General features: G+C 45.9%; 2 protein-coding genes across 3 annotated transcripts in view; one reads left to right on the top strand and one right to left on the bottom strand.

The window, feature by feature from the left end:
* MRPL10 (mitochondrial ribosomal protein L10) overlaps positions 1 to 14,640 on the bottom strand; it is an 83,526-nt gene extending 68,886 nt beyond the window's left edge. Inside the window, exon 1 of one of the 2 annotated variants that reach the window (XM_069634652.1) lies at positions 14,507 to 14,640. In XM_069634652.1, coding sequence (XP_069490753.1) covers positions 14,507 to 14,549 — 43 coding nt within the window. In that variant the 5' untranslated portion in view covers positions 14,550 to 14,640. The remainder of the gene's footprint in view (positions 1 to 14,506) is intronic. The other variant, XM_069634653.1, reaches the window with a different exon arrangement.
* A 35-nt stretch (positions 14,641 to 14,675) lies between these two features.
* The window catches only part of LRRC46 (leucine rich repeat containing 46), a 76,643-nt gene continuing 72,797 nt past the window's right edge, over positions 14,676 to 18,521 (top strand). The window contains exon 1 of the mRNA XM_069634651.1: positions 14,676 to 15,121. Within this exon, the coding sequence (XP_069490752.1) occupies positions 15,112 to 15,121 (10 nt within the window). The 5' untranslated portion in view covers positions 14,676 to 15,111. The remainder of the gene's footprint in view (positions 15,122 to 18,521) is intronic.

Raw genomic sequence — 18,521 nt, 5'->3', positions numbered from 1 at the left:
GCTAGTAGCTTGCAATTTGAATTTTCTACCCCTGCAGAGGCACCCTATGGGGTTCTGGGCGGGCTATAGCCCTGTGTCTTTTGGTTGCAGCCCCGGATAGAAGCGCAGGGGCTACAATCAAAAGGCTAGATAGCCCCAAATCTTTTCCAGACCTAGCAACACCCCTGTCCCCTGCATGCAGCTTGAGTAACTGTGTGCTAACAAATGCTTAACAAGGCCAGTGTGTGGCTCGTCTGTGAGGGCTAGAGCAGCATCCTGAATGTTGGTTACAGTAGTGGCTGTATTCCATGCACATTGTGTGGGGAGGCCACAAGGACCCTGTGGAGGCGATGTCCTTGTTGGCCTGGGGAAACAAAGCAGCACTGTGTGTATGTGCAGGCCATGAGCAAAGTATGTAAAGTATGCTGGGAATGCTGATACTTTGTTGTGTTCCCAGTACAGTGAAAAATGTGCTGGACTGGTGTACGACAACAGTATGACGTCTGTCTGGAAAATTAAACATGCGGAAGTGGATACAGATTCCATAGGTTCCGTATCCTTTCCGTCTGAAAAACAGAGATGGGTGCAGAGTTCCTCTCATGCGATGTCAGAGAGGGAAATAGTACATATATTTAAAAAGACTTGAAACAGGACGAGGCCCTGAGGAAGAAAAAGAGGGGCAGAAATGAGCACCCTCAACCATCCTCTTGCAGTACTTACTCTCTTGTGCACACTCTTCTCAAGAATCCCTCCGCTGACCCCTCCTTTCTGGCTAATTATTGCCCGATCTCCATCACTCCTTTCCTGGACAAACTCCTGGAAAAGCTGGCCATCTCCCAACGTAATCTTCACACTGAATCTATTGCTTGTCTCCAGGAAACTGCCCTCCTGAACATCCGCAAAGACCTGCTCTCTAACCTTGATGCTAATCTCCCCTCTGTCCACATCTTACTTGATCTCTCTTCTGCCGACCATGTCATCCTGCTCAACTGGCTCTGTGATAACCTGGGTATCACTGATCAGGCTCTGGCCTGGCTGACTTCTTACCTCTCTGACCGAACCTCCCAGGTCCAACATTGGGTCATTCCTCTCCTCCATCTCTCTCTCCACCTGTCGTGTTCCCCAGGGGTCAAACCTTTCTCCCTGGTTGTTCAACCAATACCTGGCACCTCTCGCCCACCGCATTGCTGCTCTCTGCTCCAACTTTCAGTGCTATGCGGACACTCAGCTCTTCTCATCCCGGATTGTCTATCTGCAATCCAGGAGTGGTGTGCTGTCAATGATCTCTGCCCGAATGCCAGTAAGACGGAGATCCTCCTCACCGGCACACCTACACCTTTTTTTCCTGCCACTCTCTGGCCGGCCTTCCTTGGCCTCTTCCTGCTCCCACTTGTGAGGACAAGAACCTCTGGGTCATCTTCGACTCCACACTCTCCTTCTCTCCTCACATCTCCGATGTCTCTAAGAAGTCAAACTACAGAGATATTCTTCCTTTCCTCCCTTCCCCCAGAAGCTCTCGGTCTCCAGAGCTGTGGTTCTCTCTAGGCTTGAGTACTACAACAGCCTCTATTTAAATCTGCCTGCCTCTACTTTCCATCCTCTGCAACTCATCCAGAACAGGACTGCGAGACTTGTCCTTGGCCTCAAGCACAGGGTTTGTATCTCTCCAGCCCTGAAATCTCTAAGTTGGCTCCCAGTGCCTGCACGGATCAAGTTCAAGACCCTTTGCATTGTCCACAAGGCGTTCTGGGGCATGGGACTGCAATACCTGCAACTCGGTGTCCGGTCATTTGGTCGAAAATAAATGGTCGAATGACCATTTGATCGAATCAAAACTGTCGAAAAAAAAAAAAGGTCGAATTTATTATTTATATATATATTTTTTTGTTTGGTTGCTTAAAAAATATTTTTTAAATAAAAAAAAATAAAAAAAAAATTCGACCTTTTTTTTCCGACCATTTTACATCGATCAAATGGTCATTCGACCATTTATTTTTGACCAAATGACTGGTAACCCTGCAACTCTCTCTTTGGAATCTTCCTACTCGCACCCTTCGCTCCTCCAACTCCTTGAGGGTCAGTCACTTCTCCAAGCAACGATTTGGGGGCAGATCTCTCTCTTCGGCTGGTGCCTCACTCTGGAAGAGCCTCCCTGCCTCTCTGAAACTTGAGCAGAACCATCTCCGATTGCGGAAGCATCTCAAGACTTTCCTCTTTGCTTCTGCCTTCTCTCTTCCTCTTCCCTGCTGATCTCCTGTCTGATACTACACTGGTCACCTGGCTACCCTCTGAACTTCCGAGCCCAAGCCCTGCCCGCCCAGTTGCACACCTGCACTGCCTCCTGGCAACCTTGCACTTGGGTCTGTATCTGCAACCCTAGTCCTTTTACCTGCACTTATCAGACACTTGTTGCCTGCACTTAACCCTTGCAATGACACCTGCTGGCCGCACTACTTGCTTTTGATCCTGTGTCCTGCACTTGCTCCTCCTCCTCCCCTTCCCCTTGCACTTCCCCCTTCCCTCTCCCCTGCACGATCTCATTGTCACTAGGCGTAATAAGATCGCCGTCTTGTCCTCCCTTTGTTTCCCCTCCCTTGCCTCATCGCTCCTTGAAACACTTGTGTATAGGCGCGTTATAAATGTCATATCATATATCTCCATCGACTTCTCATCAGAAACAGTCACTACGGATGAGCTCAATTAGTCCACCGTGAGGCATATGGATGAAGAGGAACTGGCAGAACTCCTGTTACAAGTTTCGGGAGTATATGAGGTTTCAGCCGGAAGCTGCCGATCCAGCCTGGGATCTTGGCACTAAACTTCCTCCCAAACAATTGAAAACACGCCATTCAGGCGAGAATGCCTTTAATCATGGATTTAAGGAAGGAGGTCCTCAAACAATCCACACACCCCTTCCCGGGGGCAAGAACAAAATACTTGCCATAGTCCTGGAAATCTAAGCCTTGTGGATCAACAAGCAATCGCAGGGGTGCCCAAGAAGGAGAAGGGTCAGGGGATTTACTTGATTTTTCTGGTGACGAAGGAGAACAGGAAGTTCAGGCTGGTGCTGGATTTAAAGTAGCTGAATATGCACATCTCAAGGTGGAAAGCATGCAAAGAATGATATCACTGATCAGGGAAGCACATTTGTTGGCATCCCTGTATTTGCAGGGCTCTCCACGTGGCACCATCAGAAAAACACAGCAGAGATCAGATTCCTTTAATTTGCAATAGCTCGCATGCATTTCTAATTCAGTGCCCTGCCCTTCAGTCTCAAGACAACTCATCAAGGTGCTATGTCCGGAAGTGGCAGATCTCCATACACAAGGGCTCATCTGGCCATGTGCACCTGCACTTATGCCTTCTATATCACAGAGACTGCTTAAGGCTTTAAGAAAAAAAGCATTTGAGGAGGAGGCTGACTATGCCTCAATATCGAAGAACATGAAGTTCCATGCAGAACCATTGACGGCATGGCTAAGACAGAATATGGGCATCAGCACCGAATATGGCGGCAGCAATTTCTGCGCACGCCATTTGCATGTTAAAAGGATTGGCATTCACCTGGGTACCAGAAGTCCACAGTGAAGACGATTCCTTTGCGGGTGAAAATACTGTTTGGGGACTCCCTGTACAGACAGGGGCATAGGTTAAGGTAGGTGGAACATGCTGAAAAGCTTCACAAGAAATCTGACCCAAAGACTAACTAGGGTGCTATAAGGAATACCCATTTCTAGAAAAGGATTCAGTGGCTATTCGCCACAGTACCAAAGTATAGGAACAGACTATCCATTAAGAGTGGATATGGACAATCCAAGAATAATGAAATGCAGAGGTGTTCACAGAAATCTGGTAACACCTTCTCCCAGCAAAGAAAGTGCTGATGTCACACATGTGGGGCCAGGCTTCAGTAGTTTTTGGACTCATGGAATAATCACTCATCGGACGCCTGCGTAAACAGCATCCTCAAATGGGGTTTACACTAGAGTATGTGTCTTACAATACTCCATTCGGAGTCAGTGAGATTGCCCTGGGGCACATGGTGGCCACTAAGTTCGTTGCATCCTGGGCAAGGTTATGCATGCAACCCCCTATTTTCCCCCACTTCACAGGCATTGAAAAACAGCTTCTAAGGAATCCAAGGAACAGGTTTCTATCACTGCAGAACTGAGGGACGAGTTGGTGTGGTGAATGGAGAATAGAAATGTAAAAGAGATCGCACAACATCAGCCATTGCTGGTTCCTATAACCACGGAACGGATAGTGGTCTGGGATGGAGCACAGCGATGCAGGGTTTCCAGCACTGGGAAAGATGTCACGTCCAGGAGGTAAGCTTTTCTTACAACAGGGGAGAGCTGTTAGCCTTCTCCAGGACATTTCCCACCTCGATCCAAGGAAAGCACAGCTGACCAGGACAGACAGAAAACGTCTACCACAACCTGCGCGATCAGGCATGGAGGAAATTGTCCAGACCTCTGGAACGTTTGGCGTTTAAGATGTGGATATGGGCAGAACACAATTTGCTTTCTTTCAGAGCGATTCAGATCAAAGGGATGATGTTAGGGCAAACTTCCTGAACTCCTCATGGGAGCGAAGTCTGGAAGAGTTCTGTATTATTAACTCAAGGTTCAGCACCTGCTGGATAGAATTGTTGTTTGCTTCCCATCATAATTCCCTGCTTCTGCTCCTGATTCCCATGCCAGGAAGCATTTGGGATGGATGTGAAGGCAGTGCACTGGCCGGTATGGCTCCTCCATGTGTTTCCGCCTCTTTCCACTGTTGCCGAAGTGATTGTGACTCTGCTTTGGAAGAAATCCTTCTGGTGCTCTTTTAGGCCAGGGTGGTCACGGTTCCCACTATCGGTTGAGTTTTTGGTAGCAGTGATAGTACCACTCCCAGTATTTCAATGCTCTCTGATGGGGTTTCCGAGTGGACAGGGCTCCAGCATCATCAGATGAGGGACATGGAAGCAGAAAGGCAATGGCTGCCAAGGCAGAATTTCACATCACAAACTTCTCTGGCGATTCAGAACTACAGGAGACCTTCATCCTTGAAGGTGTATGATGGGCATTGGAGGTATTTTACCATGTGGTCTAAAAGGAATTAGACACAGGCCCTCCAATGCTCCATGCCTATACAGTTTCAGCAGGAGGGCCCTAGTTTGGGTTTAGCAGTGTCCAAACTGTGGGCCCAGTGGGCAGCCATTAGGGCATTTAGAGAACCTTGGAGTCTAGGTGCAGTCTGTGAGGTTGCGCAAAAGCTTTTCAAAGCCATGTTTTTCTTGTCATTTGTGACATTGTATTGTATTAGGTATATTTTTCTAAATTGACTAATGTTTTGTATCAATTACTGTCTCACAACTTAACTCTTGCAAATATGTTTATTTTGTGTTCGATATGTAGGTGAACTTTTTCCTTTTATTTCTCAATTATATAAAATATTAACCTATGTCTGAGATACTCGTGTGACTTTTTTTGTACAAAATGAACTTTTTAAAGTAATTAGAATAACATACAACATGTTAACTAGTTTGCAGCGTGGACACCCCTTAGTTTACCTATGCTAAAGGTTCCCCATGGGATGGACTGCCTCTTGTTACTGAGGGCTTTGTAGGGGTCTCCCTGTAAACCTATTGACATTAAATATCTCTGATTGAAGTCTGTGTTCTTGGTGCCCATCACATTGCCCCACAGACTCAGAGAAACTGAAGCAGTAATGTGCATGGCTCCCTTCTTCAGGGACAGTAAGAATCTCTTGTCCTCAGGATATAAGACAGCCCATTTCACATTCAATTTATGCCACCGTTCCTCATTAGGCGCGATGGGACTAGGAAAGAAGGACAGCAGCACAATATCCTGCGCCTGATGGAACTTCGAAAGGACTTCAGGAAGGAATTAAGAACCAGAGAATTCAAGGGAACTCACAGGAACAGACCTGTGCATAACAACGCTCCAATTTCACCCAGTCTCCTTGCCGAGGTAATGCACACCAAAAACACTGTTTTCCAAGTGAGAAACTTGATATCAATGGACTCCATTGGTTCAAAAGGGAGAGTCCTGCAAAGCACACAAAACCAAGAGAATGCCCCAAGCAGACACCATGGGTTTAGACAAGAGGAAACCTTTCAACAGAAAGAGTCCAACGGCTCACACCTGGAACCGAGAACCTAGGGCTCCCCAAATGCCCAGATCACCAAGCACTGGGCCCTAAGAGAGGATCCAACTCCCAGCCATCCTGCAGAAACTGCAAAATCAGGTATGGAACGGTCCAGGGCATGCACCAACTTCCTAGCGCACCACCTTGTGAATTTCTTCCAATACGCCTCATACAGCTTCAGCGTCGAAGGACGCCTGACTTCTGAATAGCCAACGCCAATTGTGGAGTTAAGCCCCGTCTGCATAAATCCCTGCATCTGAACCTCTAAACCCCCCCCCACGTTGGAATCCAAGAAGCAGGAGGGCCCTGCCCCATCCAGAGTAAGCATGGGAACGAGGGCAGGAACCATCCCGGTGCCACTGTCAGGTTGCGAAGAAGAGGGTACCAAGAGCACCTTGGCGACACCAGCGCCACCAGAATCACCTCTGACCCAGAGTCCTGAAGCAGCACCCTGGGAAGCAGCAGGATTGGCGGCAAGGCATAAAGAAGCCCCTGTGGCCATTCCAGTGTCAATGCATCCACACCTCAAGTCCCTGGAGACAGGAACCTGCAGCAAAACCAGGGAAGTTGGGCATCCAGATCTAGAACTGGTGACCCAAACTTCTGACAGATCATGCAAAACCCCGATCTGCACAAAATCCAATCTGACGATGGGAAAATCCTGCTCAAGCCATCCTCCTGGAAGTGGTCCACCCCCCTGACATGAACTGCTCGCAAAGCTAGCAGGTTGTCCTCCACCCAACATCCCAACTGGAACACCAGGGACTCCAGGAGATGTGACTTTGTACAACACTGTATTTGGCATTCGCCAATGATGAAGTATTGTCCGTCCGGACCAGAACAGCCGACCTCTGGATGGCACGGGAACCTTTTTGTAGAGCCACGAATATCACCACCGGCTCCCTCCAATTGGATGATTTCGATGCCTGCATTGGCACCCCTGAGCACTCTGGGCCCCAATCAAAACGCCATCCAATCAAGGCCACTGGCATTGGCAGTAACAATTTTCAGTAAGAGGTGAACCAACGGAAAACCCTGTAACAGATTGTCCAGATCCATCCACCACTGGAGCTGAACCCTCAGATCTGGGAGAATGGAGTTCTGCGACTCGTACTTCTGGGACTCCGTCCTCCTCGAGCGGTTTTATTGGGACACCAGCCGTTGCATGTACAAACACAGGACTACAAAGACACACGCTGCCATGTGACCCTGTAACTGGAGAACTTCCCTGCCCATAGCCCAGTCATTGCACAGCAGAAGCCCCAAAAGATGCCGCAGGCAGACTGCACGGTCCAGTGGCAGTAGACCCTCCCCCGCACAGTCCAGAAATGGGGCCCCTACATACTGTAAATCCTGTGATGGATCCAAACAAGATTTGTCCCAATTTATCAGACACCCCAGAGATTTCAACACTCCACAGATGATGGTTATCTGCTCCCTCAACAGCTCCCGGGATGAAGCATTGAATAACCAATCGTCCAGCTATGGAAACATCTGTATACCCCTGGCACGAAGGAGTGCCACCACTGGAACCAACACCTTTGTAAATACCCTGGGAGTTGTCTTCAGCCCATAGGGAAGGGTCCAGAACTGGAAATGCCTAACCAAAATGAGAAATCGCAGATACTTCTGATGCGATCTCCGAATGAGCATGTGAAAGTATGCATCCTCGAGATCCAGGGATGCCAAAAATTCCAAGCCCTCGATCAACGGGATGATCCGTTGAAGACTCTCAATCTTGAAATGTAGAGTCTGCATGAATAAATTAAGCCTCTTGATGTCCCTGATCAGTCGGATCTTGCACTGGGTTTGAGCACCACAAATATAACAGAGTAGCACCCTGAGGCCCACTCCGTCATGGGAACCTCCTGGATTGCCCCCTTCTTCAAAGTTCCAGGACACTCTGGGTCATGGTCAAAGTGCACTCCGCCCTCCTGGGTAGTGGAGTTGCCAACACTCCCGAGCACAGGGGATGGGAAACATTCGATTTGGTACCCCCACCGGGGATGAGAAACATTCAATCTGGTACCCCCACCGGGGATGAGGAACATTCGATCTGGTACCCCCACCAAACAATCCTGTTCACCCACAGGTCGGAAGATAGAGCCCTCCAGGCTAGTCAGAACCAGCACAGCCTGGTCCCAACACATTTGGTGTCAGGACTTTTGGGGAGGCACCACAACAAAGGCTTTGACAGACGGCCCTCTGGACTGACTTCCACCAGGAGACTTATGAAAATTTCCCCTGGACACCACATGACTGAAATTTCTTACGGTTGTCAGAAGTCCCAACCCTGGGCTTAGCCTCAGAACGATGACAAAGTTTGTCAGCGTGTTTATTCGCCTTCAAGGCACAATGTACCCTGTCCTCCGGAGAATAACCAAACATCTTGCCATCAAATGGGATAGTATGTTTAAACTGGTGTGGATGAGGCCTGGATAAAGACAACACATCAGGCATGGGGGGGCGGTTGACGAAACCCCATGTATCCCGCCATCTGCGCCAACACAACAGCCAGCACCTTCTTATACAGATACTTCCCCTTAGTATTCCGCATCGGCCTGCACCACAGAAGAAGACGAACAAGACTCCCTGTCAAAAGAGTACACGGATGTGAGCACCAGACACCAGAGGGCCACCCTGCAAATGTGGTCCGATAAGTTATCCGACCGCACAGGAGCCCTCTTATGCTTGGAGGATGTACGCTGGTCAGAGTCATTAAAGGAAGACAGGGAACTTGTCGTCGCACCCTCCACCTCCATATGCTTCAGCTTAGACCGCCTTTTCCCAGGAGCCATTGCAGGCAGGTACACGAGGCAGAACCCACTGACAAAAACATCTGCATATCGGCAGCAGAGAACAACAAAAACTGCAGCAGGACATCAAAAGCAGAGCACCAGCACAACAAAACACCAGAAACCAAATGAACAGAAGCAGCGCCCCTTACAAAAAGGCAACAAGGACCATCAGATGCACCCAGTTACAAGCGGGCCAGCCCATGGCCGCCTACCTGAGCCGCCCTGTGACTAGCTGATCCAGTCAGGCAACCCGAAGCTTGCTTGCATTCATCAGCAAGAAGCCTCTCACTGTCCCCCCCAGAATCCAAATCTGCGGGAGTGCCAAAATGCACATTATATGGTCATATCCCATGTGGGGCCTGCCAGCAGGGATGCCTCGCAGCACACCATGGACATAAGTGTGTGCGAGCCCGGTTACAAACGTGCTGCTGTTTCCTTTCTCTTTTTTTATATATAGCAAGGACCTTGCAGAGACACCAGGCCCCACCTGGATCCCGGTGAGATCCAAGAAACAATGTGACCGCCCGTAGAGGCAGTTGCGCACACCAGAGCCCCCACCCCCTCCCAATGCAACCGAAAGCAGCAATGGAGGCAGGGACTGGAGCGGGCTGGCCCCACAGATGGGAAGAAGCACCACCCATACATACCTCATAGGGGCGCCAAAGGTCCCGCCCCCACTCACCGACTCTCCAGCCCAGGCAGACATCAACGAGGCCATCCATGCCAGACCGCCCAGCAGGGCTTGCAGGACAGTAGACAGCTGAAGCAGGCCCCCTGCCCAGCAAGTTGGCTTAGGAGACCAAAATCCCACCTCAAGGCCAAGCAGATGGCGCAGAGAAAGTTAGAGGTGTCCCTCCAAGCCCAAATAACACTTGAAACTTGAGTAGACTGAAACATAGAGGATTCAGTAGCCAATCATATGAAGTTTAAACACTTAATTAATCCTTCAACAAATTCATACACAAAACATAGCAATATGTATAGGTGTGCCAAAACAGAACAGCAGTGTCAACAATTAATTCCGCAATTACAAAAGTACCATTCATAAAATCTACAATTCAAACTCAAAAAAATGCTAAAACATGCACAGTGCTACATTCCACTATTGACGTGAATATTTAGTTCTCAAACCTTTACTAGTCTGTTACGTTATGTTATAGGAATTTATTGAGCGCACGTACGCCGAAGGCATCATGGCGCTATAGGCAGCTAGCAGAAACAAAACAGGGAGGAGAGCCATTATAATAATAATGTTTTCAATTTACGTCGAAAGCAGAAATGATCAGCAGTGCTCCACAGAGAATGCAGAAGTTTGTTCCAGGCATTAGCGGCTACAGTAGAAAAGGCACAACCACCTGAACGAGCCAGCCTGTGCCAGGGAACCACAAAAAGAAGGGCTGATTGAGAACGTAGGAGGCGGGAAGGGATGTAGGATGTAGTGCACAAATTTGAAGATTCTCAGCTCCAATACCGTAGAAAGCTTGGTGGAACATACCCATAGATTTAAACATGTGGTTCAATTTGAGGTGCTTTTTGGTGATAGCCTTAGATTTGTGCTCTCACAACCGATACCTTTGCTCCAAATCTATTTGTAAATTGGAATTATTGAATTGGAGATTCTGTTTTGTTAACCTTCAGTTTGTCGCACAGGTGTATGCAAACACGGAGACCATGAGCTCCTCAACCAAGGCATTCTGACTCGACGCTTGGAGCACAAATTGGACTTTTTTCAGCAGATGGGATTTGACCCCAATTACTAACTAGACTGCAATAAAGCAGACTATCGGGACCGCGATACTTTAGGAAATGCCTGGATTTGAGAAAGGCAAAGTGTAATGCCGAAACACGTGTCATCCAAAAGGGCCTAGAATTATCACAAAAATAAAAAAAATCTACACGCAGACGGACTTGAACGCTTTCATTTATTTGTTGGGAATAGCATAAGTCATATATGTGAAGACAGGAAATACTGGCGCAAAGAAAGGTGTAAGCAAAACTAAAAAGTTTTTTTATAGATTTAAACATGACACAGCCCTCTAAGGGGAGCCAGTGCAGTTGCCTCAGTAGCGGGGACATATGAGTGCCGAAGGACAGGCAGAGGATAGACCTAGCAACTGCGTTTTGAAGGAGCTGCAGACGTTTAGATAGATAAAGAGGTTGGCCCAGATAAAGTGAGTTACAGTAGTCCAAGCTACTTAATACCAAGGCAGCCACCACAGGGGCTTGGCAGCCTGTAGGGATAAAAGGGAGTACCTTCCGTAGGATCCGAAGGTTGAAATGGCCAGCCTTGCGTACTGCCGCCACCTGTTCTTCCATGGCCAGGGAGGCAGAGAGTCTAACCCCTAGATTTCTGACCGATGATACTGGCGTGGGGAGAGAGCCTAGGGAGAGTGGCCAGAAGTCAGAGGTTCAAAACCACTGGAGGGAGGATGTACCGACAACCAGTACCTCAGTCTTGCCAGCATTGAGCTTCAGCCAGTTGGATGACATCCAGCTGCCCAGATCCTCCAAGCATTTCTGCAGATGGGCAGCAGTTTCAGATTGAGTCAGGTCAAGCTAGACAATGATCTGCGTGTCGTCCGCGTAGGAATAGTAGCAGAAACCACGAGATTGAAGGAGAAGAAGACCATTAGTTCTTTATTATAGGTGTTAAACACTATTCCCACTGGTATGTGGTGTCGCCGAGTTCGCCATCATACTGCCCGACATGTTTCGTTCTTATACTGTCAGGAAAAATAAAAACAAGAATAAAGTGAACATAAGAGTTGTATTTGCAACAAAGTGCTGGATGCTCCTATGGTAGAACACTATACAACTTTGGGACACACCTGTGACCAGCTAAAATGGACAGTGTTGTATAAAGTACAGATGAGTAAAGACAATAGTGCAGACAAAGATTGCAGAGGAAGGTGCAAGAATACATTTTTTTTTACTAAATGTGACCTAAATGGCCTCAATGATAATCTTGAATGGCATAAAATTCGATCATAGTGCTTAGACTATGTTGTTTTTGTAACGCCATCAGTTTAAAGTGTGATGATCTCTTGGGGTTGCTACATGCCCCTTGTAGCTAGGGAAAGCAGTCACTTAAAGATACTTGCTAAAATTTCCACCGCGTTCATCACACACAAATGTACAAAGCGAAGAGGTCCGAGGCAGGCGTTACCAGGATACGCGTTGCTATGATACTGGACAAAATAAACCATAATGGGGAAACCTAGACATTCGGATGCACGCGCCCAGGATAAACATTTCGTTCTCCTTGAGGCGACACAAGAAGTAATGCCGGACAGATCCGCAAGGCAAGTAAGTTAAGAACATAGCGATACGATACACATGTCTATACGATACACATGTCTAATAGGTATAGAGTGGGCAGATCAATCTAACGCAAACATGGGATTTTGTTTCCCGTTTCACTAGCTGGTCACTCGTACATGGGGAAGATCAAGTTACAACCACAGAGCCCCGATAAGAAACGGGACCACTCAGACTCTCTTACGACAGAAGGGTAGGTAAAGGCATCATGTGAAGGTGAAGTAGACATTATTTAATTAGAGATGACACGCAAGCACACTAACAGGTTATTATGTATATTATTTCTTTAATGTGAAAAAGGGGACAGGTAACGCAGCACAGGACATTTTCCTAAGTTATTGGGCTGATTAAGAGACCCATTAAGACGAAGACAAGAACCATTATCAAAGGACTGTCTTTCCATTAACAGGGACAATAAATAAACAAAGATGATTTGAAGGACATTCTCTTCGTATTGCTGGTAGAAAAGACACCTTGAAGATTGTAAGGCTCCTAGCAGCATAGCTAAGATCACAATGTATGTGTGTGAATAAATATAGATAGTGTAGGAGGATGCTGGCAGATCAGTAGCCCCTGAGGAACTTCTTTGGACATAAGCCTTCAGTATAAGAACAAAACATGTTGGGCAGTATGCTGGCGAACTCAGCCACACCACACACCAGCGGGAATAGTGCTTAACAACTATACTAAAGAACTAATGGTATTAGAATAGTAAAGGTTTGAGAACTAAAAATTCACGTCAATAGTAAATGCTTTAACATTGTTTTTAGTATGAATTGTAGATTTTATGAATGGTACTTTTATAATTGCGGAATTAATTGCAGACACTGCTGTTCTGCTTTTGCACGCCTACACATATTGCTCTATTTTTTGTATGAATTTATTGAAGAATTAATGAAATAAGTGTTTAAGCTTCACATGATAGGCTACGGAATCCTCTCTGTTTCAGTACACTCAAGTTTCGAGTGTTTTTAGGTCTTAAGTCTAGGAGTAACCTGAGTGCTGTAAAAGTCCCTGGAATCTCCCAGAGTTTAGGTTGTTCCTCCAAGCCCAGCAAGGAGAGGACATAATGGAGCAGCAGGTGGCCCAGCCACCCAGCCGAAATCCTGGCAGAATAGAGTGAATAGTATGTCTGTGCACCTTTCTACATTGTTCCGTTGTATTAATTCAGCATATAAATTCTCATATGTATGCCAGCGGGAAGAAACTTACTACGACTCATATCCAACTAATCAGTCAAAACGTAAAAATCGGACTGTGAACTAGTTAGGTATATTTCTGCCCCATGACAAATAGACATCAAAGCAAGCGTGTATATCCAAATGGATTTCTTTATTCCTCATTTTAAAAAAACCTTATCGTACGTCATAGGTTGTCCTAGTTGGTTTCTAAATCTTCCTCAGCCAACAATAACCAAATGGTGGCAGGTGCTAACGTTTCACCCCATTGTGGGTTTATCAAGGCGTAGCAATAATTATACAACAGTAAAAACAAATGTCCTGTTCCAAATCACAGGCAATTGTGTTTTAGTAACATTCCATTAGTTGTCTGAATATCCTGGTATAGTTGATACCCACTTTTCAGATGTTATCAACCTTGGTTAATCTGAATTTTCAACACTTGGTAAACCTTTGTTTGTATTAAAAACATGCATTAGTACCCCATTGGCATTACGTTGTAACATCAATTGGTTGTCATTCCTTACAACAAGTTCTGATTTACATATTCAGTGGGTCACTCCACATTTTATGAATAATCCTTGACAATTCTCATGGGCACGTGGTATAAGTTAAAACTAACATGTTGTGTGGGCGGGGCAGTATTGTACTCTATGGAGGGTGGGACAGGTATGGGTGTTAAAAGATGCAATGAATTCTAGAAATGGGGGTTGGGAACCTGACAGGGTTGGGTGGGTTGCCCCTTGAAACACTTGTGTATAGGCGCATAATAAATAACAAATCAATCAAAGTCAGTACTGGTACTGAACTATGATAGGAAATGGGTATTATAGCTCCCAGGGAACGGCAGGGCAAAAGAACAAGTCTGGTAAGTAGCATTTTTACTCCGACGGCAGGGGCTTCAAACATAAGTGCTGTAATGAGGAAGAGAAGGACTATGAACAGTGAAGATTGCAGGTTAAGTGATCAGATCATTTCAGTGGCGGGGCAATGCGAAACCTTGTTACACCTTTAGCAGAATAAGACGTACACACTTTGCTCCCTGAAGAGCAATCTGGGGGTGCTGACTGTCCTTACCCGTCACACATAACAACGTCCTTTGCAGCACCAATCCCGCCATTTTACAATGGTACCACCCGAGAGAGCAGACTCTCAGCCACTGAGGAATAAACACCAAAAAAAGACTTGTGTTTCCGAGCTGCCATCTTGGATTGGTAATGTCAATCTAGTGTATAGAATCAAGGAAACTACTATTGTTTTACACTGGGTGATTTTGCGTGTCTTTGAAACCTCAGTTAACGCGTGTATCGAGCGCTCCTTGGGGTATTATCCTTGTTGCCACTTTTCAAGAGGAGTAGTTACTTACTTGCGAGGGAGACGCCGATTTGTTGTGGCTTTTCACTCCGTCACTGCTCACTGTATTAGAGCAGGTCTTGATCGGACCACCCTTGTGGTCGCATAGTTGGTGCGGTCCGGGAACAGCCTATGCGGCCACGGTCTCTTAGCAACCGAGATAGTTAATGCGACAGATACAAAAGTACCACTAGTGCTCTTAACTGAAATATACACCGATAAATATGCATACGGAACGGCAAGGCGCACAGTGACGGAAGGAGTACAGAGCACCCACCCCCAGTGATGGTGGCTGCTTAGGCGCAAAGGGATATTACATTCAAGAGACCATGACAGGAGGTAAAGGACTTGTCAAAATAAGTTTCAGCAAAGGGGCAGGCTTTCAGGTACTCTCACATGTTTGTGACAGTTCAAACTAAATAACATTCTGGTGGGACAAGTGAAAGATGGGAGGCGTTGCTACTTACTGTCACAACACACCTTTTTCCAAACTACGGTATTTCTTTTTGCTTTCAGTCAGAACTCTATTTAAAATACACGTTACACATTCGGTCTATCATCACCATTCTCACCCGTGCAGAAGGAGCATCATGCGGTTTGCTGCAAATTTGAGATTCCCATCTGCTCGGTTTGAATACCGAAACTTAAAAGCAAATGGGGGCAGCACAATTTGAAAAACGTATGTAGCTCCAAGACACTCCTGTCTATGGCATTTTGACAGAGAGCTTTTCTGTGTTATGTTCATCTAATTCATACTGTTCACCGCTGCCATTTTCATGGTCTCCTGGCGTTCTGGCGGATGTGAACTGAAAAGAAAGGGGATGGCAGGATTTGTTAGTGGAAGGAGAGGGCTAGTGCAAGAGTGCTTTTGCTGTTCTGTTGGTAGCTTCAGTTTCGAAAAAACAGTCACTGTGTATTGAGTTTGCTTTTTGGGGGTATGGGTTGGTGGCCATTCGAGTGTGTGAGACTATCAGTGTTTGTGTGTCTGTGGCTTGGGGTTGCAACAGAGTGTATTGTGATTGGGTGAGTTCTTGGGAGAGGTGTGGATTTTGCTGTATTTTTAAAAAATGTATTTTTATTTATTACATTTGTTACACGCCCAAACCAACAGGTATCACGGCGAGGTTACAGACAGCTTATAAAATGTCTTATACAATGTTACATATCAATGCAAAAAGTGATAGCAATTTAATTTATAACTCGTTTTACAGACATGGTAGGCCGGTAGACATACATATAGGAAATAGTACCATTATTTAAAGTTGCAGTTAAATAAATCGAGAACACTCTGTTGCCCAGGTTGATTGGGATTCGCAGGAGTCATTATTTGTTGAACAACCAGGTTTTCAGGGCTTTTTTGAAACCTAATAAGGTATCCTCATTTTTAATACTAAGTGGTAATGCATTCCAATTGAGTTGGGGCTAGGACTCTGAAGCTTCTTCCTCCTGCTCGATTATATTTGTATTGCAGTATTTCCAAAAGAGCCACGTTATTGGATCTGAGGGTCCTGCAAGAGGTTTTTGTATTGATAGTGTTGTTGAGGTAGCTGGGGGCTTTGTTCGTAACACATTTATGTACAACACATAGTGTTTTGAAAACGATTCTGGCTTCGATAGGCAGCCAGTGATTTCCTCGCCTAATGTTGGAAATGCGATTGGACTTCTTTATACCTAGAACCGCTCTAAGGGCTTTGTTCTGAAGTAGTTGTACCTTGGTGATGTTTGTTTTTGGAGGTTCCTAGTAGAAGGGCGTTGCGTTTAGTCAAGAATTGATAGAATCGGCGCTCTAGCCAGAGTGATGCAGTTTGTAGAAATGAGGAATTGGCGACTGAGTGCGATAAGTTTAGCTGTGTATGCTGTGGAGGAAGAGCGGGCTGATATATGTTCATGCTTGCTGAGGTTGGCGTCTATATATACCCACCCCAAGAGTTTTGACTTGCTTGAGTACTGGGATCAGGGTTCCGTCTATGTTGATGTGTGGGTAGTCTGGATGGAGGGTGCTTATTCTTTTTTGTGAGCCCACAATGAGAACCTCTGTTTTCTCATAATTGAGACAGAGGCTGTTCAATGCCATCCAGTTTTGAATGATGGCATAGACTGTATCGATGGTCTGTGTATCTTGGGTGTAATCCCCAGTGATGGGGATAAGGATCTAGGTGTCACCTGCAAAATGTGTGTAGATGACACCCATATCGTCTAGTACTGAGAATAGGAGTTTAGTATAGGCGTTGTAGAGGGTGGGGGAAAGGCATGATCCCAGGGGAATTCCTATGGGGACCGCTATGGGATCAGCGGCATCATTTCCAATGGCGACTCTGGATGTTCATTCAGCTAGGAAGGATTTCATCCAGAGTGTGGCGTTATTTGAGACTTATTTATTTATTTATTTATTTTTAGGGTTTCGCAAAGTTTGTCATGGTCTACAATGTTGAACGATGCTGATGTCCAGCAGCAGTAATGTAGCCATTTTTCCTGTATCTCTGATGATGTCTATTTGGCTTTTCAAATCCATGAGAGCCGTCTCAGTACTATGGTTGGGCCTAAACCCGGATTGTCTAGCCCCTAGTAGGTTGTTTTGTTCAAGGTGGGTTTGTATTTGGTTATATCCTAGTTTGTCGATGAGTTTGAGAAGGAAGGGGACGGTAGTTATGGGTCGGTAATTGGTGGGGGCTAGTGGATCTAGCGTAGGCTTTTTTTAATAGTGTGGTGTGACCCACTCTTCTCTGATGCTAGCTGGGACCAGGTTAGAATTGAAAGAAAGAATTCACAAAATTGGTGATAATAGGGGTGAGGGTGGGGACACATGGTTTGACTAGATGTGCTGGGAAGTTGTCTCCTTTGCAGTTTGATGCTTTTAATTTGGCTATTGTATTTTGTACTACTTCTTGGGAGACTGGGGTGAAATTGAATGTAGGAGTGATGTATCCTATGGGCTTAGTGATTTGGTTCGAGGTGATGTATTTTTCAGATAGCAGATTTCTTTTAGAGAATGTTATTTTGTAAGAGTTTAATTTTGGTGGCAAGAGCATCTTGAATAGTGGTACACCATTCTTTACTCTGTTGAACCGGATTAATGATTGGGATAGGGTTTTCCAACTCCTTGAGGATGGAGAATAACTCTTTTGTATCAGAGGAGACATTGCTGATCCTGGTATTGAGTGTATCTGCTTTGTGTGCAATGATGGCTGCTTTGTACATTTTATTTGCAGTATTGAATGCGTCAGCAGCTTCTGGAGTGTGGGTTTTGTTAAAGCAGTATTCAAACGACTGTTTAATTCGTCTAAGTGAAACAAATTCATCGTTAAACCAGAAGGACGATTTTTTTGTCTTTGCGTCTAGTTTTAGTAACACAAGGTGCTAGGTTATCTATTGTATTAGTAAGGCATTTGTGGTAAATGTCAGCCAGGGCACCGGGATCCATGAGAGCCGTCATTATTAATCCTTTTTGTCATTGAGGGCATTTATTAGCATTGGGTTAAGGTTTTCGGCTGAGAGTTTGCGGCTATTTCTAGTTACATAAGATTCCGACGTGGTAGGTTTAGGTAATTCTGGTTCATAACATGTGATAGAGAAATTTACACTACAGTGGTCTGACCAAATTAATGTCTTAATGGAATCTATGGATACTGAGGTATTAAGCGGTAGTATCCAATCTAACGTTCTCCCTTTTGCATGGGTGGGTGCGTTCACAAGTTGTGTGAAGGCCATGTCTTGTAGTGCTTCTGCTTTATAGTCTTGG

The sequence above is a fragment of the Ambystoma mexicanum genome, chromosome 13 (genome assembly GCF_040938575.1).
Source record: "Ambystoma mexicanum isolate Mex_15411 chromosome 13, UKY_AmexF1_1, whole genome shotgun sequence".
NCBI classification, from domain to species: Eukaryota; Metazoa; Chordata; class Amphibia; order Caudata; family Ambystomatidae; genus Ambystoma; species Ambystoma mexicanum.
The sequence above is the reverse complement of the archived record's forward strand: the minus strand, read 5'-3'. Positions and strand labels throughout refer to the sequence as shown.